The sequence below is a fragment of the Falco peregrinus genome, chromosome 10 (genome assembly GCF_023634155.1).
Source record: "Falco peregrinus isolate bFalPer1 chromosome 10, bFalPer1.pri, whole genome shotgun sequence".
NCBI lineage: Eukaryota > Metazoa > Chordata > Aves > Falconiformes > Falconidae > Falco > Falco peregrinus.
Genome location: NC_073730.1, coordinates 31,288,426 through 31,315,132, shown reverse-complemented (window position 1 = coordinate 31,315,132; position 26,707 = coordinate 31,288,426). Strand labels below are relative to the sequence as shown.

The window sequence follows — 26,707 nt, the reverse complement described above, 5'->3', positions numbered from 1 at the left end:
AAAAATAACATTTCTCCTGTCAACCACGATGCATCCGCCCCCACAACACCACCCAGAAGAACACATTAACACCTTGGCTTTGCACGTAGCCCGATTCACAGCAGCCACAAGTGGTAGAGGGATCTGCACTCTGTGTGCATGCTGACAAATCATATGGCATAGCGCAGAACAGAGGAGTGAAACTGGGCTAGCAGAAGTTGACGCCTTATCATCACAGTCCCTTTGAGCATGCTGTAGGCTGACACCTCCACCAACCGAGTCATCTCCCCGATGCCAGGATGAAGAGCACGAGCCCACTATCCTGATATAGCCTCTGGTAAGCAAGGCTCAGCTTGCCACACCAGGATGGGTGGAATAGGTGCGTTGACGTAGACGGGTACGGGAGCATCACGGGGGCATGGGCACAAGCAAAGCATGCCCGACCACTGCTGCTCACAGCTGTCCTACAGTGAGATGTAAAGTATACTTTATATACCAGTGATGTGAGATGTTCCTCCCATTACTGGTCACCACTTGGTGCCTAATACCATCCAGAAACCTGTAAATAATATTTTAAGCCAAGAAGCGTCAGGCTGCAGGTCAGTGTTGCCCTTAAAGAGGAGTCCTGCCATGGCTAAGGTGCGGGGCTGTCATACAGCCCGTGAGCTTCTACTGGCACTGCAGTCACCAAGGTAATGAAAGACATGGTCAGCAAAGCTTTTAAAAGTGGGGAAAGACTAAGGAACGCCAACATTTTTTCCCAATTATTATTTCCTAGGAAAATTTGCTTTTTGCCCTGAAAAACTGAAGCTTTCTGAAAAATGTTGAAGGCAAAGATTTACTTTCCTTCTGAACTTCTCACCATAACTTCTAGGCAAATAATTTGAAAAATCATTATTGACAGCTTTGCTTTGGTATAAATTTAGATTGTTTGCAAAGTAAATCTCTTTAAAAAAGCACCAAACAAAACCAGAGGTGGAAACAAGTTAAGCTAAATATTGGCAGGTGGCTAGAGGTAGAGTTGCGGTCACAGAGGTCACTGTCGGTCCACTGCAGTTTTACCCTGGGACAATGTGAAGCTTTACACAAAGAAGATTTTCGGAAAACCCAGGAGATTTAAATGCATAAGTTCCAATCTCTCCTTTACCTGCCAAATGCATGAGCCTATGTTCTCAGTCACAAAATTAAGCTTCTTTAATTCTTGTTCAAGTGGCTGGGCAAAGGGCTCCTGCAGTGCTTCCCTTGTCTGAACTTCACCTGATGGCTCTGGCAAAGCCTGGCAGGCTTTGGTGGGTGCAGAAGGCCTCCAGCCCTTTGCAGATGGTGCTTAGCACTTAACAGGATCAGCCCCTTAGCGACATGTATGATGTCCATCACCTCAGATGCCTTACCGTTTCTTAAATTATGCAACGCCCACCATATGTAATTAGCCAAGTAAGCTGCTTTCACCTAACCTCAAACGTTTGTAATGCTTATAATCCCATCTAGGTGTCTGTATAAAGGAGCTCCTTGTTAAGGGCAGGAGGGAGGAATATTCTTCTGTAAGAAAATTAGGGAGTTGTCAGAGATGTAAAGCTAAAGGTTCGCAAGATTGCTTTCGTTTGGCCAAGTGTTTTGAGGTTTTGGGATTGTTTTTGGAGATGCTGGTGTTTAAACTTAGTTATTCAGCAGGTGGTCTGGCAGTAGCTGTACGTGATAAAGGAGTTTGCTCATAGCAAGTCCTGTCCCCACTAGGCTATCAGCATCTTAGCTTGCTGTTTTCTTTCCAGTCCTTTCTTACTCCTGTTTTTGCAAATATTACAGCAGCTTCAACTTCCTTCCTGGGATGAAAATCCATGAGTTCATCAGCCAAGATGGAGCTTCAGTTTTGGCCTGATTTGGTTTCTCTCTTGACAAAGCTGAATGGTTGGACACTCTTGGTGGTTCTGGTCATGTTCCTTTTGATTATTGACTTTGTGAAAAAGAGACGACCCCGGAATTTCCCTCCAGGGCCACAGGTCTTTCCTCTTGTGGGAACCCTTGTGGACTTAAAGCAGCCCCTCCACCTCGCACTGCAGAAGGTAAGAGCTCCATGGACTTTTCTCCTGCTAACAGTATTTTAACTCTTCAGTGACTTTTGTCACCAAACCTGTGAAGCAAGGGTAGCCTCTGAAGAACTGGCTAAATAGTAACCACATGTGGTAGATGACCTTCCTGGGTTTTATCTCTTAGTATCTTCTCCTCTTCCATGGGTGTAGGAAGGTCCAATGGGAAAGAAACCCATAATGGAGGAACACCAACGCGTTCCTCCTCTTCCTTCCCATCTGACTGCTGCCATTTTCTTCTGGAGCCCAGAAAGGGTGCAGAGGGGCTGGACCAGGCTGGGGCATGGATGGCAAGTGCTGTGTGGGAAAGGGACCATTTGGACAGTGAAGATCACCTCTGGAAATCGTCTTGTCATTGTCTTTGCTCAGAGGCCAACAATTTGCCCCATTACATCTGAAAGAAACATTTAAGACCCTGAGTTAACGATCCCTGTGGCTTCTTCTGTGTTGCAGAAAGAGGCAGTGATTGCTCTGGAAAGGTTTCCAGAGCTTTGACTCCCACCAAAGCCAACAGAAGAGGGTTATTCTATGCGTGCTGAGTATGCTTCTCTGAAAAAGTGGAAGGAAAGGTTCTGACTTGGTGGTTGCAAATATCCTTTCTGGTGATTATTTATCTCTTGCTTGTACTTAGCACGCTGATGCCAGTCTATGTACCCCGGGTTTTCACAGGCCACTATCACAGGTGTCCCCTAGGGGAACCCTCGGTGAAGGCTGAGGCAGTGTGCTAAGGGTGTTTTGTCCATACACACAAGTATTATTAACAAAATTAATCATGTTCATTTATACACACACTGACTGAGACACCCATTTGGCCCCAGACTGGTTTCACAAGTCTCCACAGCAGTTCAGGGTGATGTCCTTTCCTGTAGACTCACACTAAGAAGAGGATGGCCTGAGCTCCTTGGCAGAGTGTGGCCTGAGAGACAACATGATCACCCTTTGCTCTTAGACATCAGGGAGCTGAACGCTGCACAGAAGACCCTAATGGTAGCCAAGTCTGTGCAAGGTAGATAGCTATAATTTGGCCATAAATGCATTCAGGCTTAAAATTAGAAGTAGGTTTCTAGGCATTTGCAGGTGGAGCCACTTTCTAAACGAGACAGCTGGAGCAAGAAACCACACTGCTTTAGACAAAAAAGTTGATGAAAGGAATTGCCCTCAGCAGCAAGAGCCTGGGTATGGTGACCCAGGTGGTGCCTTCACCTCCTACCCTATCTGTGAGGAAGAGGGACGGAGCAGATGCCCCTCAGTTACAAAGCAAGTAATGTCCTTGTTACAATCCTTGTTGCAAGTTAAATTGATACAACTGCCTGGTGAAACCCAGGTCATACCTGCTAACAAATACAAGCAAACTATCTCTCCCACACTACAGCTCTCCAGGATTTTTTTATGCCGTCTCCAGCCTTCGTGGAGTAGTTCAGATTGGGCGGGACCTGTGGACTTGGGTTTGGGTTTTTCTTAAGTCCACTTCCTCCAAATGGGACTAAATTCGAAGTTATTTGAATTCATAGGTAATTCGGGTATTGTCTAGGTCAGCTTTGAAAGTTTCCATCTTCTTGCTCTCAGAGGGTGATGAACTCTCTTTCAGCTTACCGGTCGGTACGGGAACATCTTCAGCGTGCAGTTTGGAAGCCTGACGTTTGTGGTAGTCAGCGGGTACCAGATGGTGAGAGAAGCTCTTGTCCACCAGGCTGAAATATTTGCAGATCGGCCAAATATTCCACTCCTCCAAGAAATATTTAGAGGCTTTGGTAAGCACAGCTACCAGGATTTTGGTACAAAATATTCATCTCTTTACAATGATAAGAATTAGAGTGAAAGAAACAGTTTGAATTCAACCCTTGCTAACTTCACCCATGAAGGTGAAGTTAGGTTGCACAGAGTAAGGCAAGAACTTAATTCAGTCTAATGATCTCACAAGTGTACGTTTTAATCTCCTGGGATTTTGGGATGGTGATGGAATCAAAGTCAGGTCTTGATGAAAGAGGAGAAATAAATGCAAGCTGCCCAGAGATCAATAGGCTTGTGGAGTTTTCTCCTTGGTTTTAATTTCTCCTTCACTTTTTTCCCCTCAGTCGCATGTAGCTCCAGAGACGGGGTATGGTGCTCCTGCCTGCAGCTCTGCCAACAGTGTGATAGTACTTATAGTATTTTGGCTTACACCTTTTTTTCCCACGCAAAGTGACAAAGTAACAGATTAAAGCAAATCCATAAAGCTAGATCTTTAGCATAAGCCAATTACTCTTGAATTTTAATTCCCAGGCAAAACTATAGTTTTTTCCAGGTCTGTGGGGTTCGTTTGCTTTGGTGGTGGTGGGGGGTGGTGGTTTCAAGATGAATGGCCATTGCTGAATCCTATTGCTCGTGTGTGACCCAGAGCAAGGTTTGTTTGCTTGTGTTTTCTACCTGCAGGGCTCATATCATCCAATGGGCATATATGGAGGCAGCAGAGAAAGTTTGCTTTAGCAACACTGAAGAGCATTTCTGTAAGTTTTGAGGAAAAAGTGCAAGAGGAGAGCCGGTACCTCGTGGAGACGATTGAGGAGGAGAAAGGTGGGTGGTTAAGGTACAGCCCTGCGCCCCAAGCTTCCAGCTAAATGAACAACAAGGTGTAAAACTCTCAGTCTGACGAAGCTCCTAACACACAAAACATCTCTTCTGTTGTTCAAATCTCTACCTTATGCTTCCAGACTGTGCCTTTTACCACTATTGTAGACCTCAGGCCTCCCATTTTAGTTCTTCCTTACTAATATTAAGCAAACATATACTAGGTGTTTATTAAAACTTGCATGTTTATATGGCTAAGAAAGTCTCTCCCGTATTCCGCAAAGGATTAAATGCAGCTCTCCTGCTATCAGGCATGTATGCTCAGAGGCTTAGTTAACCTCTGGTTGTCCTTGGTTTTGCAAAGTATTTTAAAACTTGTTTAGTCAGGCTTTCCTTTTGTATCACGCACAGATGAAGCGTGTGCCTTGCTTTTTTTATGGTCCAGCTTTTAACAACTGCCAGAGGGATATTAGTAAGAATAATTTGTATGTTGGTACATGGGTGATGTTGCACTTCAGCTTTAAATAGAAGCAGATGGGGTTTAGCTAATTCTATGGAGCTATATATAGTAAACAAGAAAGATCTAAATAGGAATTGCAAAATTATATACTGAACTTGCTCCATTTTAATTGCTGTTGCACTGAAGAGGCCAAATACTTCATGTTGCCAATTGATTATAGTCCCTTATAGTCCTAATCAATAAACTAATTAAGCCACTGGTTTGGGCCTTTCTTCCCATTAGTAATGACAAATAGCGATCATGTCCATCACTCTAATATCTGAGAACGAGCCCAGTTTAATTACTTTCTTGAAGAGTGGAGAGATTAGCAGTCCTGTGCAGAGTGCCTTGCATTTCAAAGTGATGCTCCCCAGCGTACTGACAGCAGCTCGGGGCTGGACTGAATTCCTGACCGATACTAGTCTCTCATATCATGGCAAGTAGCTCTCCAGGCTGCCTAAATGTGCCCTAGGAGGTGATGGTCTCAGCTCGATAGCTCTTCCAAGGAATGCAGATGTGGTGAATGTCATACCACACTTTGCTCGTACTGGAGCTGATGTGCATCATGTCTATGAGCCATATGAGCTATTGCTGGGTTTTACAGGTGGGTGCAGAGACTTGCAATCCTCTCCTTCTCCCCTCTCTCCTCCATCTCACTTGATTTCTTTTTGGTGGACATTTAATGGCCAGTGCAGTGGCATTTTTGCAGTGTGGCTAGTCCTAGCTCCTTGCCCTGGGCTGAGCTTCAAGGGACCCTCTCCTGGTGTTTAAAATTGGCACCAAAAAACATGTTGTAGCATGCAAACCTCAGCCATAGCGTGGCAGGCACCTGGTTGTTTTCCCTGGAAAGCAGTTCAAGCTCTACTTCAGCAGCTCTGTGCTAGCATCGGTGTGTGCCAGCAGCTTGGGCTGCAGACAGGAGGGGATGTCCTGGGAGAAAGGATGTCGTGGCCCACAATGCCCAACCTCCCATGGGGTGCTGGAGGTGATGGGGGTGGTGAGGACCCCAGGATGCAGGGCGAAGCCTTAACATCACCATGGATGAAAAGTAGGTGAGGTCTCACCCCAACTTCACAACTTGACCTGGTAGAGAATGTGGTTTTGACTGAGATTTTTAAAGAAAAAAAAAGCAAGCTCTTTCATTTTGTTCCCTCCAGGACAACCATTTGACCCTCATTACAAAATTAATAGCGCTGTTTCGAACATCATCTGTTCCATAACTTTTGGGAACCGCTTTGACTACCATGACAACCGTTTTCAGGAATTACTGCACTCGCTGGCTGAAACGCTGCTGCTCATTGGAAGTTTCTGGGGCCAGGTAAAACCGGCTGGATGCTTTTCTAGCTTCAGCTGCATGTAAGTGCCCAGAAACCAGAGTTTCTAAGGCACTGACATAACCTGCTTCTCACTGTAGAAAAGAGTCATGTTATAAGGGAAATGACCACAAGTATTGTTTTACATTACACTGGGTTTCTACACAAAATCCATCAGGAAGGCAAGGAAGAAAGTTTAAATTACTAAGGCACATGGAGAAAAGAACACTACAGGATTGTAAAACCAACCTTAAGCCTGACATAACCAAAGAACAATGGAAAAAGCTTACAAATATCTATGTTTCTACAAAAAGAAGAGCCAATTAGTAGCATGATCTGTGAAAATTCCTATCTTTTCCCCCATCCCTTTCCCAACCAGTTTCTCAAATAGCTTTTTTTTATTACAAAACTGCCTGTGAGTCCAGGTGAAACTAGGTGGATTTGGGGACCACATACCATGGGTCAGGTCTGATCTCTGTCCCCTCCATGGACCCAGCACTAAGGGGCTCCTCTGGGTCCACATTGACTTTGACTCCAGTGGCTATCTCACATTAGGTGACAGCTTTGGCCACCCAATATGAGAGAACTTTATCAGCAGAAAACATCTGGCCGATTCTTATCTTGTTGGTACTTGTTTACATCTGTGTAACTAAATTGACCTTTGTAGCAAAACTACTATATTTTTCCCTGGCAGCAAGCGGAACTAATAAATTGTACTATCATCCCAGCTATGATACTGGCCCATTTTTAACTCAAGAAATGTTCTTTTGCTCTTTTTGGTTTCTCACCAGCTGTATAATGCTTTTCCTTTGGTCATGCGATGGCTGCCAGGACCCTTTAGGAAAATCTTCAGGCACTGGGAGAAACTTCAATATTTTGTGAAAGGAGTGATCGCAAAGCACAAGGAGGATTTGGACCAGTCCGAGGCAGGGGATTATATTGACTGTTACCTGAAGGAAATAGAAAAGGTAAGAGGGAAATACCTAAAGCCACCTAAACCTTAACCCACAAAATCAGCAGATGAGACTCAAGGCTGCTTTGGCAGAGGAGCTCATGCCTCCTGCGTTGTCTGCCCCTCCCTACCTCTTCCACTTCAAACTTTTTAGCAACAGCAGGAGGCTGTTCACTTTGCAAACACACAGATTTTTTGGTGTTTTTTTTTTTTTTTCATTTGAAAGTATTTACACTTTGCCTCCTTCCATCTTTCATTCTGTCACACGGCGTAGGAGGACTCTCAGGGAACATGTTCACGTTTCTGAGAGCTTGGAGGCCTGTGCTTGCTGTTGTGAAACTCACATTTAAAAATGCTACCTGCTTTCAAGAGTCACCTTACTGCAAACAGGATAGCTTTCGGAGCAGTCCGTAGGGCTTGAAATTCAGCAAAAGTGAGGGGTAGAAGTTTCCATGTCCAGGGGTTGTGGATAATAAACTAGCAGAAGGACTTGATTTATGTACAGGTGGTTTTAGTTTGGGTTTTTGAAAGCATCCTCTCTTTAATAGAAGTTTTCATCCCCATTTTTTTTCCCCAAGTTTAAGGATGACACCAGCTCATATTTCCACGAGGAAAACCTGCTGTGCTCCACCCTGGACCTCTTCTTAACTGGGACTGAGACAACGGCGACTGCCATCCGCTGGGCTCTGCTCTACATGGCCGTGTACCCCCACATTCAGGGTAGGGCCACCGATGGGTCCTTCATTTAGCCCAAAACTAGTTAAGTGAAACTCACAAAAGAGTTATTTCCAGCTCTACCACATGTTGGACATCCCTGTGCCCCACGTTTCTTATCGGGAACCTTCTGAACACAGATTTTTTTTTTTTTTTTTTTTTTTTTTTACTTTTTGCAGAGAAAGTGCAGCTTGAAATCGACACAGTGATCGGCCAGTCCCGCCAGCCCATGATGGCCGACAAGGAGAACATGCCGTACACCAGCGCGGTGCTGAGCGAGGTCCTGCGGGTGGGCAATGTTGTGCCTCTGGGGGTGCCCAGGATGTCCACCAGCGACACTACCCTGGCCGGCTTCCACCTGCCCAAAGTACATGGACACCACCAGCCTCCCCCTCATCCCACCATCCCACCCAAAGCATGGTCTGCATGGCCCAAGTCCCAAATTTCACCAGGAGGGGAACCAGCCAGCAGGATCTTATGGAGATATCACAGCTATATAGAAAATACAAGCTCTCCTGTAGTGCTGTTATGGGTCTCACCTACTTGTGGAGGAGGATTGTGAGATCCTATGGTGCTGGTCATAATTTTCAATTTTAAGAGGTTTATCCCTTAAATTAACCCGCCACACATAATGGGAATAGAAGGCCAAGAAAAAAAGGAATGCAAAGAGTCTGGGTTTGTTATTTCCACAGAGTATTAAAAAGTAACACTTGATAAAAGCCAGGTAACAGGGATTGATGTATACACACCATTCTGCAATTATGAAAGCAAATACAGGATTTAGATATAAGTAGTCTCTACCATGTATATGACTGGTTGAGTCAAGGAAAATTAAAAATAAAAAATCTAGGTGTTTTGCTCCACACTGACTAGAATATTTCTTTTTCTGATGAAGGATGTGGAGATAAACCAGATCGGGTTTAAAAAGCAAAATGTGATGAAGTGAATCGATTGAAAATTATTTGGTTAAATTGCTTCAAATTCCTATGGGAACACAGTGTTACCAATATAAAGTTGGTGTATGTTAACATCACCGGTGACAGCAGCACAAGGTACAGATCAACATTATGGTGATATATAAAACACACAGAAGTGAACAATTCTGCAGGCTTTCACTCTTGTTTAATTACATAGCTCAGAAAAAAAACATTTTGCCCTTAAAAAATGTAGTTTACGTTGTGTGTGGAACGGAGCTAATAATACACTAGTCTGACAACATGTCGGCTCTTCTCCATCACATAACGGCCCGTTTTCTCCACCTCTTGCAGGGCACCACCCTGATGACCAGCCTGACCTCGATAATGTTCGACAAAAACGTGTGGGAGACTCCAGACACCTTTAATCCTGAACATTTCCTGGAAAACGGCCAGTACAGGAGGCGGGAGGCTTTTCTGCCCTTCTCTGCAGGTAGAATGATGGATGGGAAGGTGGTTTTCCTTTTTGCAATGCTTTTTTTTTTTCCCCCCAAGACACCCCCTCTGGAGTAGGAGGTACTGCTCCTTGCCCAGCTTCCAGCCCATCCCCAGAGTGAAAATCCCAGTGGCAGTTAATACTGACTGCTGGGAGTGGGAGGGAAATCAATTTGTCACCGCAGGATGAAAAAGTGACGCTTTTTTCCTCTTGTGCAAGCTGTGTAAATGTTTTGGGTTTTTTTCGCCGAGTTTTCCCCTCTTCGTCTATCGGCACAGCCACCGCAGTTTGCTCAGCAGTAAACTTCTGGGGAAGGCTTCTGCAGAATGTGTGGGTGAACATTGCCACCTAACCTTTCGAGGAAGAAAAGCTCCCGCAGCCTGTGCAAGGCCGCGCGTGCGGGAGCCCCAGCGGTGGCTGACGCTCGCCCGGGACTCGGTGAGGTTTTTACTCCTTTTCCAGGCAAGCGGGCCTGTCCCGGGGAGCAGCTTGCCAGGACCGAGCTCTTCATCTTCTTCACAGCCCTCCTGCAGAAGTTCACCTTCCAGGCGCCGGCGGCTGCCACGCTGACCTTCGCCTTCACGCTCAGCCTCACGCGCTGCCCCAAGCCCTTCCAGATCTGCGCGCTGCCTCGTGACTGAAGGCCGGCGTGGGGCTGCCCTCCAACCCCCTGCTTCAGCCCTCCGCAAGCCAGAAAGTGTCCCTTCGGCCACCCGCCCCGCGGAGTTCGGGCTGAAATGGTGAACTATGGGCATCTCGTACCCACCAGCAGGCGGGTGGCCACGGGAAGGGCAGAGGGCCACATCTTGCATGCTGCAGCAAGGACAACCCTTGTGGCTCTTCCCTTCACCTCCTGCCTCCTCCCCTCTATCAGTTCAACAAAATGCATGAATTTAAAAGCTTTATTACTTAATCTCCACTGTCCGCAACCCCCAGGGAGGTGTTTGCCAGCTGTAAAAGCATGGGAACATGTTGGGTCCATGTTGGCTCTTCCATAGGGGATATATCCACCACCCAGAGACCATTTAGCAACCCCTAAATCCGAGTGCTGCAGCACACCAAATGACCATGGGCTGTGTTCCAAGGTGTCCATGGTCAGTGGGGGCAGCTGGCCTTGGACGTACAAGCTCTGGGTTCATGCCTTAGCACCAATTTGGACTTCCAGGTGGCCTATCCTGAGCCTCAGGTGGGCTTGGGCTCAGTGTGCTGTATGCCCCCTGCACCATCACTTTGGTGCTTTCTGGTGGAAATATCTGAGCTGAGATGTTTGCAGCAGCAGCGCGTATTTTTTTTCTCTCATAAGGATATTGAAATTTTAGTTAGGAGGCTACAGGGTGCCAGAAGCAGCTTCCACCAAAGGCCAACCCAAGCAGGATGGCACGAGGAACTGTGCTTCCAGTAGGTCTTGAACGCCTACAAAAACAGTATTGCAATTGTGGAAGCAGGAAAGGTTTATCCAGATAAGGTTTGTGCTAATAAAATACAAAGTGGGAAAGAAAAGTTGCAAAAAAATAATTGTGTGGGGTTGCTCAGGAGTGGTTTAACAGAAGCCCAGCAGCATGAGAAGTAGCAGTGTCAGAAGGGCCGTGCCCACGCCAGCTCACTGATGGCTGAGGAAGGAAATGTGGGCACGGAGGCTTTGCGGGGGGAAGGCAGGAGATCTCCACGTACCTTCCGTCCCTGGCAAAGGTTTATGGCCACGCACGGTGTGGGGCTGAGGAGGTGGCTCAGGGGTATGGCACCCTCTGTGGTGGAGACACTGTTTAGCCCATGCTGGGGTCTCTCTGGAAAAGAGTTAATTAAATATGCAACTTGTGGAGAAGTTTTCCATTTATGTGACCAAGCACTAACGCTTAAAAATGTTTTTTCCTGTGTGCTTTTGTTTAGAATATAGCCACAGCAAAGATTTATTCCCCACCCCCCTTTTTTTTTTCTTCCCACCTTTCACAAGTGACTTTTTTATGGGCACCTACGTAGGGCACTGAGTAGTTAACAGGAAAAGAGGATTAAATCAAGTTTCATTTCCACTGGCTTTAGCCTCCATCTCTGCAATAACCGCCTTTGCTGCCTTGCAAAGCAATCACTGTGCAGTGGCAGATCTATGCCACATGGGAGAGTCCTTTGCACATCACATCCCTGCCACGCCGGGCACCCCGGGATTTTGTCAATGAGCTGTCCTTCTAACTGATCGCTTTAATCCTATTGCACTTTTAATTAATGTTTCGCAGTTACAGGCTCCCGTGGTGGTTTGTGGGTTTTTTTCTTTCTTTCTAAAAGAGAAAACATAAAAGATCTGTGGACTTTTTTTTTCACCTATGAAGTTTTCAAAGCCATTCAGGACTAGCAGTGGTTTCTCTCCATTTTTTTTATTCGCTTTGGTGTAGGTCTGAGCTCTGGGATGGGGCTGCAGCTTGTATTATTTGCACTGGCTTAGCAAACAAGTGTTGAACTCTTCCCTCTTCCATTTCAAACTTGCCTTTCTCTGTTACTTTAGGGTTTCCTTCCCCATTCATGGAGAGAATAAAAGATTGAAGTTGTCTTCTTTTTCTTTTTCTTTTTTTTAAATCCATTGAAGGGGAAAAAAAAATTAAATGTAATGATCCCAAATCATAAAGGCAGGAGGCGTGAACATGGAGGTTTTTTGAGTAGAACATCTCATGTGAATGAGGGGGAAACTCCTGCCTTTCCACAGGGCTCATGCCTAAGTGCACTTAAAAGCCAGAGGTAAAAAGAGAGCTTCTCCTGAAAAACAGCTTCATCCCCTTTATGTTGCAGAATAAAACAATGATTTAACTTCTCAAGTTTCTCAAACGTAAAGGCTTTGCCCTCACGTGTATGGCATCACTCTGGTGGTGCTGCTGCATCTCTGCGCTTTGTCTTCAGCACCGGACAACCCCATCAGCCACATCCAATGTCCCCAAAAGAGAGAAAACGAACCCGAATCACCCCCCGGGGCACGAGGAGGCAGCTGACAGCCGCAGCAGAGCCACACAGTGTGATGGCAAACTGCTGGTGCAAATGCCCTCGCTTCTTCTGCAATAAAGCACAGCACACAGCTCCACGTCCACTGTGGTGTAGTGCCTGGCCAGCCGCCTGCCTCGGAGCCACTCTCGGGTGGGAAGATGGTTACAGGTCCCGCCAAAGGGCCCAGCCGGCTCAGCCGGGCACCTGCTGTGGCTTTGCAGCACCTGCCCCGGGTTTGTCGGGCTTTGGGCACGGCTTCGGCATGGGCTGCACGCTCGACAGCCACAGCGGGTGGGAAGGGATGGCGGGAGGGCCTGGGGCAAGGCCGGCTCCCGGCCGGAGCAGGGTGCTCTGCTTGCACACATCCAGCCGAGATGAGAAAATGATGGTGCTTAGAAACCGCTGCAGATCCTGGACGGCTTCCAGCCCACATCACCCTGACACACCGAAACCTCAACCAGTGAGTCAGATGGTTTGCGAAAGGTTTGTGCAACCTTATCTCGGATGGCCCTGCTGACCTGGGGCTTGGTCTGGGACTCTTCATATCACTGAACGAGCTTCTGCAAACTCGGAAAGCGTGAGGAGCTCAGAGCGGCGGGAGCCTCCCCGGCACTGTGAAGCCGACGCTGGGACACGGCACGGTGAGGGCACCACGGGGAGGAGAAAGTGGGACTCACGTCAAGCCACGGGCTCATGGGGACAGCATGGCGCGGCTGCCAGAAGGTTTTAATCCTGGCCCCGCAAAGCTCCTTTCTGTCCTTTAGGCAAGGACGTGGATCACTGGGGTTTTGTAAAGCAGCGGTGGGAGGCAGGAGGGGAAAGAGGGAGCTGGGGGTGTTATGGTTTGTGTTCAGGGTTTTTTAAATGGGATCAGAGGAAATGCTTGAGTTTAATCAAACAGTCCTTGCTGAAACATGGGAAAGCGGGAGTTCAAATGTGGTCTCCAGGCCAGGTCAGCAAAAGCTGCTTGATGCTGTCTTGTGTTTGTGCCCCCAGCACCTTGCCCATCTCCCCCCATCCCTAGGGGGTTTGGTGGCATCCCTTGAGCTCAGCCCGCCCTGACCTGCCACAAGACACATCCCTGTGGAGCTCCACCATCCACCCATGCTGTGCTTCCTCTGGGAGAGCATCTCCTTCCAGATGCTCCTTGTCTTCCTCACTGTCTTCCTGCTGGTCGCCAGCTACGTGAAGCAGAGGCAGCCAAAGAACTTCCCTCCCAGCCCCTTCTCCCTCCCCCTCATCGGGCACATGTACCTGTTGAACTTCAACAACCCCCAGGCCACAGTGCAGAAGGTACAGGGGTGGTGGGCACCGTGGGGAAGGGGGCGGAGGGGGTTGCAGTTACACCACCTTTGCAGCATGGGGAAGGGATTAACCCCAAGCCCATGGCCCATGGGGACCTAGAGGCGGCAGGTTCTCCCTTGGTCAGCAGGAACATCATGAAGTTTGCCTGGGTAGGAGGAGGGGGACAAAGGTGGAGCGACCTTTTTGGACAAAGGGCACGACATGATACCATGCACACGGTGGCAGCTGTAGGAGCCCCATAGGCCTGGCCAGGGACTGGAAGGGTGTTTGGGAAGGGCATGAAAAACACAGGACTGAAAAATCAAACCTGGACAGTTTTACTTGAATTATGGCCAGTTAACACCAACTCCTGATTAGTGATTTGGGAAAAGAGGAAAGAAAAAAGACTGAGTCAAGCAGACACTTGTGCAAACACCCTGTCTCCCCTCCTGCTCTCAGCTTCCCTTATTTTCATGTGTCCCTTGCCAGGGCTGTCCCTGTCCCGACAGACACATGCATTGCAAATGAAAGCCCTTTTATTTATTTTGCCCCCCCCTCCCAGCTTTCTGAAAAACTTGGGGACATCTTCAAGCTGCAGCTGGGCACCACATCGTTTGTGTTCGTAAATGGGCTGCGGATGGTTAAGGAAGCTCTAGTAAACCAAGGGGAAAACTTCATCGATCGCCCTGAAATTCCAGTTGACAAGGAGATCTTCAGCAAGTTAGGTGAGTTATCCCTCAGGACACGTATCTCAGCTGTAAGGTCAAAGTGTTGACCCTGCGGAGGTCCAAGACAGCTGGAGATAAGACAGAGCCCTGGAGCTCTCTGCCCTCGGTGGAGGGCCCTGCCTTGGCTCACAGTGGGGTGTTCCTGCAGGACTGGTCTCCTCCAACGGGCACTTGTGGAAGCAGCAGAGGAGGTTCACCTTGACCACCCTCCGAAACTTAGGCTTGGGGAAAAGGAGCCTGGAGGAGCGCATCCAGGAGGAGTGCCGATACCTCGTGGATGTGTTTGGGGACGAGCAAGGTGAGTGCTATGACCCTCATAAGCTGTGCTGAAGACAGGAACCGGTATGGCCCACTATAATTTCACCCATGATTCATTGCATGCTGGAAATACAACTCACCTTGCAAGCGATGCTAGCACCCTGCCAGCATCCCAGCTCACTTTTACAGGCATTCTGCCTCCTAACTGACTGGTGAATGCAGCTAGGTAACACCCAAAGCGTTAGTCATAGCCCACCCTCAGCCTACTGCTCTCTCGCAGATCTCTGGAAAGTCCTGGGCGTGTGTAAATCCCAATGTTTCCGATTAATTCAAATGACGTCCACCCTTCTGCAGCTCTTGCCTTCCAAAGTAAACAAACATCTCCGTAGTCTGATTGTCAGGGTGTTTGCCAGACTTGGCCAGCTCATGGGGGTGCCCAGGCATCCCGGGAGAGCAGTGACACAAGAGGGTGCCCATCAGGGCCGCTCATTGCACTTGTATTTGTTGAATATTTTATCTCTGACAACTGTTTCCTACTTTTCTGTGAAGACTGGAAGAGAATTGATCATTCCCCTTTCCTTCTCCAGGAAAGCCTTTCAACCCCCACATTAAAATCAGTAACGCCGTTTCAAACATCATCTGCTCCATCACCTTTGGCAATCGGTTTGACTATGAGGATAAGGACTTCCAAAAACTGCTGAAGCTCATTGACGAGACAACTAGCCTCCACGCGACCGTCATGAGCCAGGTACACCCTCCTGCCACCAACATGGATGCTGTGCAGTTTTGCAGGGCCATAGTTTCTTCGCTGTAGTCAGCCTCAAAACTCATAGTGTTTTCATCAGCAAACGTCGTCATCATTCCCTATTCCTTCACACAGGGTAGATTTGCCTGTAATTTCTTCCTGCCTATTTTCAAGCTGGGCAATGGTCATATTGCTCTCCCTCACCCCACGCCACCTTTCCTGCCCATCGTGCCCACTGTACCATCGGGTAATACACGAGTCACTCCGTAACAGGAATATCAACCCCTTGTAATGGTCTCCTGGAGCTGAGCTATTTCCACAACTCCAGCAATTCAGTGGCATCGCAGGCTCCTTCAGTTTTGATAACAGTCCTGTATTCCACTCACCCTTCTTCTTTTGTGTCCAAAGCTGTACAACTCTTTCCCGTCTATAATAAAGTTCTTCCCTGGGTCCCATCAAACCATTCGTAAAAACTGGAGGTTGTTGAAAAGTTTCGTGAAAGAGAAGATCAACAAACACAAGGAGGACTGTAACCTCTCAGAGAACTATGACTTCATCAGCAGCTACCTGCAGGAGATAGCCAAGGTCAGCAACATGGAGCAAACCCTTCCGCAGCGGGGCTTAGAACTCAGGAGGGATGAGAAATGAGCCTGAATTCCCCATCGGAGCTGCCTGTGTAGCCATTTAGGAGCTTAGGACGGACATCGGGCCCAGAGCACCTGTTAGTGGGATGGAGGCACGGGGGGGGGCCAGCAGCGTCTGCCAAAGTCCTTGGGGTTGACTTGGACTAAGCCAGTGTCAGGGCAGCCCTTGCTGTTCACGTGGTACTAACGCACCTTTTTGTGAAGGGCAACGGCATCTTCCGGGAGGAAAACCTCGTGGCATGTGCAACCGACCTGCTGTTTGCTGGGACCGAGACCACGTCCACAACCATCCGCTGGGCTCTGCTGTATATGGCCATGTATCCAGAAATTCAAGGTACAGTTAGAAAAAAGGTGGTTTTCCCTGCTTTTAGCCCTCACAGCTTCATGGGAGCCTCTTTTTTTTGAGAGAGAAAAATGGGGAATCCCCCTACACCCACACAAAAGAGGTGCACAAACAGTAGCAGGTGTCCCAGGTCGGTCCTTGGGGGCCCCTCACAGCAACCCCTTGTGCTGTTCCAAGGGTGCTGGTTTTTTTTCGTGAACCTTGGCTGATCCCTGCTGTTTCCCACCAGCCCGTGTGCAAACAGAGATTGACACGGTCATTGGGCAGCTGCGGCAGCCAGCCCTGGAGGACAGGAACAACATGCCCTACACCAACGCCGTCATCCACGAAGTGCAGAGGAAAGGCAACATCATCCCTTTCAACGTGCCAAGAGAGGTGGTGAAGGACACGGTCTTGGATGGCTTCCACATACCAAAGGTAACCTCACTCCTGAGCACTGAGACTTGAGCAAGGGCCTCCCAGTTCCACAGGCAGGATCCGCCAGACCAGCTCGCTCCTGTGGAGGCAGGAGGGGCAGAGCTACAGCCTTTCTGCCCTGGCCAGAGTTCAGTCCTAGCGAACACGTATTTTTGCCATCCAAACGTTCTCCAGCATGTTGAATGGTGCAAAGCACTGCAGGGTGACACCCCTCCACACCCCCTATCGAGGCACAGATCCCATCTCACTTAGCTTTTACAGGAACTTTGGCCCAAGATTACAGCAGATAAAAATTATGCTGGTGAGGGAGAAGTGTGGGTATATAATAATGCACCTCTGAACAGGCAAGAAGTAGAAAACACTGCCTGTGCGGGGGGTGATGGACAAATAATTGCAGCAGAATTTGACTGTGGATGTTCTTCACGAAGAGGAGAATGGAAGATAAAAATGTCCTTCCTGCTGCCAGTGACAGAGAAAGTGTGATTTATTTCTTTTTCACCTACTAGGGCACCCTTTTGCTCACAAATTTAACCTCCGTGATGTTTGACAAGAATGAGTGGGAAACTCCCGACACTTTTAACCCCGGGCATTTCCTGAAGGATGGTCAGTTCTGGAAAAGAGAGTCTTTTATGCCATTTTCTATAGGTAAGATTTGCTGGACCATGGTGCTTCTGTGCTGAGGCACTGGGATGGGGCTCCCAACCGCATGGTGGAGACACAGAGGAAAATAGCGATGGAAAGGGCAGGTGTTGGCTGCACCCTGGAAGAAGCCACTCCAGCAGTGCTCAAGTGGCCACCCCAAAGCACCTCACCCATGCTCTGAGCCCTTTCTCATCTCTCTTCACATGTACAGAAGAGAGATGAGGATGAATAAGAGACCCTAAAAACGGCAGAGACCCTAGAAACACCCTCACCAAGGGAAGAGCATCGCTCTGTGCTCCTGCTTCCACGTGGCTGAGTTCACCAAGGGCTTCGCTGTTGCCACCACAGGGTACCCCAGCCAACAGCTTCCCCGGGGAGACTGCTTTTAGCACCCCTGCTTCCCATACCAGCCTCACACACCACCTCTGGTGGCTCTTTGGTGCAGCTCAAACAAACCACCGCTCCCAGCACGGCCACGGCCAGACTGTGCACGTCAGCACAGCTCACCGGAGCACGTGCCCTCCGGGGGCAGCCCGCGCTGTAAAGCCCATGGCGTTATCAGAGCTCAGTTTGGGCTGCAAATCTCACCCTGGGAAGGGGGTGACACAGCTGGACCACGGTCCTACGGGAAGGCAGGGGCTTTCTCAGCAGTGAAAGCAGCTGGGCAGCTGGCGCAGGCTGAGGATGCCATGGGTGGCTGTCTCCACAGGGAAGCGTGCCTGCCTGGGCGAGTCGCTGGCCCGCTCTGAGCTCTTCCTCTTCTTCACGGCTCTGCTCCAGAAATTCACCTTCCAGGCGCCCCCGGACACCACGCTCACCCTCCAGTTCAAGCTAGGCATCACGCTGGCCCCACAGTCCTACGAGATCTGTGCCGTGCCGCGGTAGGGAAGCCTGGGCCACCATCCTCGCAGGGAAAAATCCTTCGGGAAGGATGCTGAGAAGGAGCCCTCGGTGGCTCCCCTGGGCAGTGGTAACAACCGCCTGGCTCCAGGGAGAGGCTGGGTAGTTTCTTTTAAAGCAATTGCAAAATAATTTCTTTTCGAAGCAGACCTTGCACTCTGTATCACATGAGAAAGGCGATCAGCCTGGGATCTCCCAGGGCACTTTTAGGCTTGCCATATGGCACTGCAAATGAATGTGGGGCTTGGGGCTTTCCTAATTTTATGATGGATGGCCATGCTTCACCATGGCAAGAGAACGAGCAAGACTTTAGGGATTGCTGTGTTCAGGCTGTGGCTGTGTACTGTGGAAGAGCAGTACCAGCCTGTGTTTTATCACATTAATAGAACATTTTTTGGTTTTGTTATCCTTGGCATGTAATCGGGTAAAAAAACCCCAAAAGTTGCTCTATAATATCTCTTTCTCCTGCATCAATAAACGCTTACCAAAACATTTTTGTCACGAAGCGTTCTGCAAAGTGAAGCCCAACAGAGGTGATTTCCAGCCTTCAGCCGTGCCCAGAGCACCAGGGGGTGGCAGGGGGCTGCGAGTCCACCCAGGCAGGGCCTGGCCCACGTCACTGCAGCATTGCTCTCCGTTAGCAGAGGGGCCGGCACTGTAACAGCAAAGGCAATTCCTACAGAACTGATGAAAATAAATGTCCCTGTCAGTACAAGTACACTAGCAGGTAAACCATCAAAGCCTGTGGCCAGGTCCTGGCTTGCCACAGTGATTAGGAGTGTAACACCCACAGGGAGCATGTGGGGAGTGCTCTCTGCTCCGCCAGATCTCTAGAGCTTCCAGCCATAGAAGTCACAGGTCCTGCCTTTTGGAATATGCTAAATCCTGTTTACCTGCCCAGCATCATCGAGTGGCTGGTGTGGCCGGGGTGGGTAGAGGGGTGAGCTCCAGCAACAGACGATGCACAGCTAAACCTGCTTCACACAACAGTCTAATGAATAAAAAGGTCCTTTGGAAAATACCGCCAACAAATTACTAATGTTTCAAACCACCACGTGTAAGGTGAAACAGTTCCAAGATTGACAGACAGCTGATGGTTAACACCAGTAAATGCATCAACTCCAACTGTGGCACCACGGGACCCCAGCAAGGCCTCCAGGCACAAGAAGATGCAGCTCCCAGCAGTGGGACCGGGGGCTGGTGGGAAGGCACGGCGCCGATAACGCACACCTCCACCTCCTGCTTGCCTTCCGGAGAAGCGAGGGGAGAGCCATCTTTTCCTGTTCATTTTCAATTTTTCCTGCAGTACTTTTTACATGTTCCTACAAGAAACCAATTTTTCCCAGCACCTCTTCCAAGAATTAAGTCATCTCCTGAAGGACGTAAAAGCATCTTTTTTCATGCAAGCATTAATGCCCAGGTGGGTTTCAAATCCTTTTATTTTAACCTGCATTTTCTTCTCCTCCGAGTACACAAGGGAGGAAGCATGGAAGGCTGGGATGGCCCTGCAGACCGGCTCATGGAAACACCCTGTGGCCCCACAGCTGCACACTGGGGCTACACACAGCCATACAACATAAAGCAAAATTTATAGCTGGTGAGCACGGGCTCTGGCAGGGCTCTTTCAAGCACAGGGCTTGGCAAGGAGGCTCTGCCCCCTCCTCTAATTTTCTGTGCCAGACACAGAAACAAGAGGTTGGACTAAGTTGCTGTTTCTGGCACTTGAGACCCCTGTTTTGCAGATCCGTAAGGTGGAAACGCGAGAACACGTGGTAGAAACTGAACCAGCCTATTTATAAAATGCAGGAGACCCGACCAGGTTCTCACCAAAGGTGGGATGAGACATCCCCAACCCCAGGTCTCCACCCCTCCTCTCCCCACGCCCACCGCCCTCCCGACCTGCTCCTGGCAAGGGGCTTCAACATCTTCCCTTCGCAGCAGAAACTAGGAAGTTCATTTGACTTTCTAGACCTTTCTTTCTTTTCCTTCCTTGGGAGAAGCAGAAGGGGAAGGCTGGAAGCAGGCTGAGTGCCTGGAATCAGCAGGGAACAGGAGAGGGGACCAGTGACAAGTTTCTGTTGTGTGCAGCATTACTCCCAAAGCACTTCCAGTTCACAGGTGTCATCTGAATTTTATTTTTTTTTCTCTCCCCAGTGCTTGGCTAAGATTCCCGTTTCCTTTCCCAGGCTGCTGCTATATCCAAAAGCTTCCTCCCCCTCCTCCCCGGGTCACCGCTGGGTTAGCTGTACTCCGAGCAAAGAGCACATTTCAGAGGACTGTTTGGCACCACGTCGCACGCACGGCTGACCTCACCCCCTCGGGGCTGTACTGTACCTGCACCGCTCTTCCAGGGACACGCATTGCCTAAACATACAGACCTGCTGCTGCGGTGCTTGGTGCCCAAGAAGCTACCAGAAACGCCACAAGCAAACAGGGCTGCAGACGCAGGCTCTGCGCAGGCAGCCTGCATTTGAGCATAGCTTCTTGTGACTCAGCAGGTGGAAACAGAGGGTCCCGGTCCCCGCTGCACACAGCACCCCTCGCTTGTGCCCCACACCCCCCCCCCCCGCCCCAGCATGGGTGTCCTGTGACAGCTCCCACATGGGCTGAACACATCCTGCAGCCTGGCCCGGGCTTCCTGCACAGCTGGCAGCCCCTTCCCTTCCCTCCTCCCTCACACACACACCTGCAGGTTTTGTTCCTCAGCATCTGAAAATGCTGTTACATTCAGCCTCAGAAAGAAGGAAAAATGGTGCTTCCACGTCTGGTCATTCACCTCACCCTCACCGGGACCCTTCTGCCGCTGTGAAGGCCCTTCCACAGCCAGACACCACACAGCTCCCCACCCTCACAGGGGCAGCAGGCCAAGGCAGGAGAAACTGTTACTTACCCACGTCAGGACAGTCAGGCTGAGGATTATTGTTCAGAGAAAGGGAAAACCTGTGGCAAAGACAGGTCTGGCAGGGCCCCTAAAAGAAACTTGTGACATCATCTCCCTGCGGATCTTCACTCCGGAGGGCTGAACGGCTGCCTGCTCTCATTCCCAGCCTCGCTTCTGGGTTGAGGTTTGTGCCCAGGGAGCAAGAAGCTTTCAACAAGACTAAGAACTGGGCACATAAATACCCTGCACAGCAGGCTGAAGAGGGCAGTCTGTTTTCCAAATAAAACCAAGCACGGTGATTTAGAAGTGTGTACCTGTCTGTCCTCTGTGTTCTCTTAGGTGGGGCTGAGGAGAGCACAGAGATCCTAACTTCTTTCAGTAGCAATAAGCAATCGCTGAAGTCACTCAACAGCTCACGTGTAGTGGCTTTTAGTCTTTCCACTTCACAAGGTCACCAGCGAGCGCTCAGATGCCTGTCAGCACACTGAGCAGAGGTAACCAGCTTCGGGGAGGAGCAGAACTGCAAGCAGGAATGAACTGAAAAGAGGAGGGGAAGGTAGCACAAGCCTGATTCGTTGTTGTTACAGCAAAACATACACACACTCATCATACATACATGTTACATATCCTGTAACATGACATTTTAGATGGTGTAATCAGACGAACTGGGTCTGCATATTGACACGCCACCCAGAAACACGGATGCTTACATCAGCTGTGGACTATTAAACACACTGCTTGAAATAAAGACACCAAAGAATTAATTTTAAAAATCTTTATGTGAATATAAAAGAATTCTTTCCAAAGAAAAATAAAACCAAAAGTTTAAAAATTAGTGCAATTTTTCAAGTTCTAAGCAACACAGTGTTTACAGTTGTTTTAAACAGAAGATGTAGACACTGATACACTGAAAACCTTAACTCCAGCTTGACTATGGGAGGAAGGGAAAAAGCAAAAAAGTTAAGAAAATTACTTTACTAGACATTACTACCTCTTAAACAATTGCTTTCAATTTCTAATTCCTAAACTATTTATGGCTACCTAAATAAAACATCAGTATTGCTTATATTACTTATTTCCAAGTAAGTGTATACTGTAGAAAATAGAATACTCATATATATATATTTTAAAGAACAAAAACAGGTGAAAATTTATTTTCAGTGAATGTTTTCTTAATCCACTATAATACAGCTGTTGCAAAAGAATCTTCTCAAAACTGCTGCCTGATCCACCTTGAGTAGAAGAACCTACTAGTCCAAAATTTGGATTATTGCTACAAAACACTTCATTTACATAGTGGCTATTTTTAATATTTTATTAAAAAAATAGTAACTGATATGTCAATCAGAACATATTTTTGTTTCTTTGGATCTATATCACCCTATTGGTAATATATTTGGATCTATATAATGGAAACTGGCTAAAGTTACTAATAATGCTGAACAACTTTAGCAATATTCAATGACTTAATCTCATAATTTGCATCTGTTCCTAACTGTGCTGTCTGGGCATGATACGAATCCATCTTGCAGCAGAGACAAGTAGCCTCTTTCTTTGTCCTGCCTCAGCAGTGGTGCACATTGCATCAAAGAACATCGCATTGACATTGTTCTGCTGCTACGTGTTGCATACAACTCAGCTGTAACACAGCAATGCTATTAGTAGCCTCTTTTGTTTGACATGAATGAAGTTAACGTTGAAATGGTACTCATTCCAGCGCCCCTTTCTGCACTGCCAGATGAGCTGAAGTGAACGCAGCACCACGGCTTACGATCAAATCTTTATTTCTACAGATCGGTTCCTCATTCATAGGACATAACCCCAGTTTAACCAGTTATTAAACAGCCACTCTGAAACAGGTTCTCAGTCCCAAAGAAACACTTAAGTTATAGTTACAGGCTTTGATTTTAACAGTTTGGAAAACTCCCAAGTAACATTTCATCTAATACCTGAAAACCCGATTCATTTTTGGCAATCCCAACAGGACTGTTGGGGATGACCTTGCCCTGAAAAAAGGCTGATCCCTGTTTGTAGTTCTGTATTTAAACTCTTCCATCCCTAGCCAGAGGACAAACTTCCAATTAAATGATAGGGAGGTTCTTGGTCATTTTTGGTCCCAGGGTCTGCAGTTTTGAGAAGTGTACATCAAAGACATTTGCTCCAAGTTTTTCACTATTCAGCACCCGGTATGACTACTGGCACAGCTCCACTACTGTGAGAAGTACAACAAATGCATCAACCCTACTAACTAGATGAGTATTTGAAAGACGTTCATGAAAGTTTCCATGCTGCAGAGAACGAGCATTAAGAGACCCATTCAACACCATCGGGGACAGTTTCACATTTCACTACGACAAACCAATGTACCAGGCTTTAGAAACGTAAGCACCTTGCTAAGAGTTAGTCTCGTGTTCCACTGCTCACCACCACCTCCCACACCACTAGCAGATTAAACAAACAATTGTACCTCAAAAATACAAACCCCAATAACATCACTGCAGCAGTAAAAGACCTCAAAACGCAAGAGGTAGTCCAAAGAAGCATAAAGTCCTGAAGAACACCACCTGACAGACAAAACTCTTCAATGGCAGTTTGTCTGGCATATTCTCTGCTCATACTGTATTCAGCATGAGACTGGCTTTTCTCGTGTACGCAGAAGTTTTGAAAGAGGAAATCTCTGCTGGATGCCTAAATGTATAGCACTGTAAAACTACCACAACTAATTAGCAATGCTAAGTATTAAAAATGAATACTTCCCTTTTCTTTAGCATTGCAAGCAATGCCCAATAAAGAATTTGAGATGCTGGGAAAGGAAGAAATCAAAGAACAAGCCACACTGAAGGGCATGCAAAATGGAGAACTAGTAAAATTTCACAATTCAAAACTTAAATTCTCCAAAACTGAATTCCGCTCTCAAAAACAAAGATGGCCTTTGGTGAAGACAGACATATGTTTTCATTCACGCGTATGACTGAGTTTTATATTATATCATGGACTAGTACAGCACCCCCAAATATTTAGTTTAAGTGTACTCATTTTATCTTAAGGGAGCTCCTTTTATCTTAAGGGCTGCTGTAATTCTGTTTTATTTAACTATGGGTATAAATGAATTTGTTCTACATGGTTTGCAACGAAAAACAGACAATAACAAGCTTCCTAAAAATACAGTTCCCAACAACAGTAATATATTTGGTACAGTGACACAAATTTTGTGAAAGATAGCAGCTTCCTGCACACTGATTTCAGATAACAATCCCCGGTCTTCTTCGATCGAGATACTGCAAAACTATTACAGTTTATGCCCTTTCCTCCCTGCCAACAATCCTTACTGCCAACAACTAGCAAAGCTATCTTTCATTCATCTGCCTAGCAGTTAGTTCAGAATAACTGGAGTGAAACAACATTTAAAAAAAGAGGAAAATTAGTTTCTATGCACAGGGTTGTATAAATAGCTGGAAATAAATGGGGTTCCTTCCCACCTAACTCCCTTTCTGCAAATAAATGCAATGTACCAATACGCCAGACTTTTAAAATGTAGCCCAGACTTTTGAATTATTATAATAGCTTCTCTTCTTACGCAGGAAAAGACAGCTTATTTGGCTTTAGTGAATTCAACATCTTAAAGACAGGTTTTCCTTAATGTATATATGCACAAACTTGATCTTTTCTTTTTTAAATAAACTGAGTAGCTCTGCTTCTCACTTGAGATGACAAAACAAATCCTGTCTTCTCTTACAAAAAACAAGTCAATCGGTACTAGACCTCTTTTTCTTTTTCTATAAATACAAGTATTTTCTTGCTTTTAAAATTGTACTTCACATTCCAAAAAAAGTACTTTTTCAAACATGGTACCAATCTTTTACATTTATTTTTAGAAGAGCCCAGCAAAAACACCCAATATTGCCAGTTTCCTGAAGTACATTTTTGCATAACATCTTCCCATTACAAAAGTCAACTTTCTAGCCCAAACCCATTAAATAAAGTTTTAAATATATAGTGCCAAATTTTATATTTACAATATATTCTGAAGGCAAATATAAATCTTTTAAGTTGTGCTTGTAAGTACCTACTGCAGTTAAATCTACTTCTACTTGGAAAACTATGTGCTACCTTCTAGATGCACCACTGATCAACTTAATCGCTTCTCGATAGGTTCTGATGTTGAATTTGCAGCTGCCCACCATTCTAACCTCCTCTTTCATCAAGTAGTTATAGTGGAAGCCATAAAACATTTAAGGACACTTTAGCATGTAAGTTTCCTTCACGGTCCTTCTGGTTTAATCAGATGTTGCACCTGGTACTTTAACAGTGAGATTCCTTCTGGTATTGGTGACGTGGCGTTGCTGAGCTAGGAATGAGCGCCCGGGACCGTCTCTGCAGGTACCGCTACTGCCAACCAGCCTTGCTTCCATACCTAGCTTCTGAAGAGTGAGGCTCTGCAAATACATTAAACAACATTTACACTATAGCAGAAAGAAGAGAAAAACCCATCCAGCTTTCATACACAAAGCTCATCCTTACTTAGCATGCACACCAAATTTTTTACTGTATTTCTTATCTACTCTTTTCCTGCCATCAAAGGTATGAACCAAGGTTCAAGGAATCAAGATTCATTCACATTCATACGGAATGTGTTAATTTTAGCTTATTGTAAAGTTGGTCCTTTAGTAAGCCATTTAATTTTACTTTCCTTTTTGATTTCCCATTCCAGTCTGTCTTTATGAAACTATATTGAAACATTGCTTCATGTGAAGATGAACATCTTTCCCCAGCCCTCTGCACAGCAATCTAAGGCCAAATGTTCTAACCTCCTCTGCAACACTGCTACAGGATGAGAAGGTGGCTCTCGCTTATTTCACAAATACTGCGCTAAAGATGCTGAACATCTAAATCAGGAGTCTGGAATCCTTTTGAACCATGGCCTCCCTTTGTCTCAAGCCCAAAAACTTCAACAACAAATGCTACTGAACATTCTGGATTCAGGTAAAATTCCTGATGGAAGCTTGTGCCAGCAAATCGTACATTACTAACATGGAAGTCATGGCCTATGCCAAATTTTAAGTCTCCTGTTCCAAAGCACAAAAGTAGAAAAGATGTAACAAAATAATTTGATGAAATAGTTTATTGTTAAAATATTGCTAAAAAGAAAAGAAAAAAACCCAACAGAGCAAGGTAAGATTTCACGGTCACATTTAGCAAAATGTGTTGTTTTGGTTTCTGAAATACCAACAAATGACCTTGTGACCCACCTTGTTATACCAGGCAGTTACAATTAGTTTTTCCTCATAATCACGTAACTTCGCAAGTTTGTATTCAGCCTGCAAGGAGAAAGAGAGGAGAGAATCTCAATTAAAACAAAAATAATCTGCATAAATTTACTGCAGTCCATCGAGGGAAATAAAC

The 26,707-nt window shown here is 46.9% G+C and overlaps 3 protein-coding genes across 5 annotated transcripts in view; 2 read left to right on the top strand and 1 right to left on the bottom strand.

The window, feature by feature from the left end:
* Positions 1-1,475: 1,475 nt before the first annotated feature.
* Positions 1,476-10,401, top strand: LOC101922619 (cytochrome P450 2J2-like). 2 transcript variants are annotated; one of them, XM_027792674.2, is made up of 10 exons: positions 1,476-1,560; positions 1,783-2,039; positions 3,652-3,814; positions 4,476-4,616; positions 6,267-6,427; positions 7,214-7,390; positions 7,953-8,094; positions 8,268-8,455; positions 9,357-9,495; positions 9,961-10,401. In XM_027792674.2, the coding sequence occupies exons 2-10, from the start codon at positions 1,815-1,817 to the stop codon at positions 10,137-10,139; spliced, it is 1,515 nt and encodes a 504-aa protein (XP_027648475.1). In that variant the 5' UTR covers positions 1,476-1,560; positions 1,783-1,814; the 3' UTR covers positions 10,140-10,401. The 2 variants fall into 2 exon arrangements, with proteins under 2 accessions (XP_027648475.1, XP_027648474.1); XM_027792673.2 differs by having other exon boundaries at positions 1,507-2,039.
* A 114-nt stretch (positions 10,402-10,515) lies between these two features.
* LOC101919387 (cytochrome P450 2J2) lies at positions 10,516-18,915 on the top strand. Of its 2 annotated transcripts, XM_027792677.2 has the most exons (10): positions 10,516-13,103; positions 13,459-13,755; positions 14,309-14,471; positions 14,623-14,772; positions 15,320-15,480; positions 15,886-16,062; positions 16,326-16,455; positions 16,694-16,881; positions 17,388-17,526; positions 18,233-18,915. In XM_027792677.2, exons 2-10 carry the CDS (start codon positions 13,567-13,569, stop codon positions 18,406-18,408), a joined length of 1,473 nt encoding a protein of 490 aa, XP_027648478.2. In that variant the 5' UTR covers positions 10,516-13,103; positions 13,459-13,566; the 3' UTR covers positions 18,409-18,915. The 2 variants fall into 2 exon arrangements, with proteins under 2 accessions (XP_027648478.2, XP_055671640.1); XM_055815665.1 differs by lacking the exon at positions 10,516-13,103 and having other exon boundaries at positions 13,114-13,755.
* Positions 18,916-22,064: 3,149 nt separating this feature from the next.
* HOOK1 (hook microtubule tethering protein 1) overlaps positions 22,065-26,707 on the bottom strand; it is a 28,863-nt gene continuing 24,220 nt past the window's right edge. The window contains exons 21-22 of the mRNA XM_055815408.1: positions 26,554-26,622; positions 22,065-25,740 (exon numbers count right to left, since the gene is read on the bottom strand). Coding sequence (XP_055671383.1) covers positions 25,582-25,740; positions 26,554-26,622 — 228 coding nt within the window. The 3' untranslated portion in view covers positions 22,065-25,581. The remainder of the gene's footprint in view (positions 25,741-26,553; positions 26,623-26,707) is intronic.

Bases quoted from the DNA above. Each gene is read 5' to 3' on its own strand.
- LOC101922619 (XM_027792674.2), top strand. From the start codon at position 1,815: ATGAGTTCATCAGCCAAGATGGAGCTTCAGTTTTGGCCTGATTTGGTT. The intron at 6,428-7,213 runs GTAAAACCGGCT...GTTTCTCACCAG, and splicing joins TTGGAAGTTTCTGGGGCCAG to CTGTATAATGCTTTTCCTTT. The intron at 7,391-7,952 runs GTAAGAGGGAAA...TTTTTCCCCAAG, and splicing joins ACCTGAAGGAAATAGAAAAG to TTTAAGGATGACACCAGCTC.
- LOC101919387 (XM_027792677.2), top strand. From the start codon at position 13,567: ATGCTGTGCTTCCTCTGGGAGAGCATCTCCTTCCAGATGCTCCTTGTC. The intron at 13,756-14,308 runs GTACAGGGGTGG...CCCCCCTCCCAG, and splicing joins CCCAGGCCACAGTGCAGAAG to CTTTCTGAAAAACTTGGGGA. The intron at 15,481-15,885 runs GTACACCCTCCT...TTGTGTCCAAAG, and splicing joins ACGCGACCGTCATGAGCCAG to CTGTACAACTCTTTCCCGTC.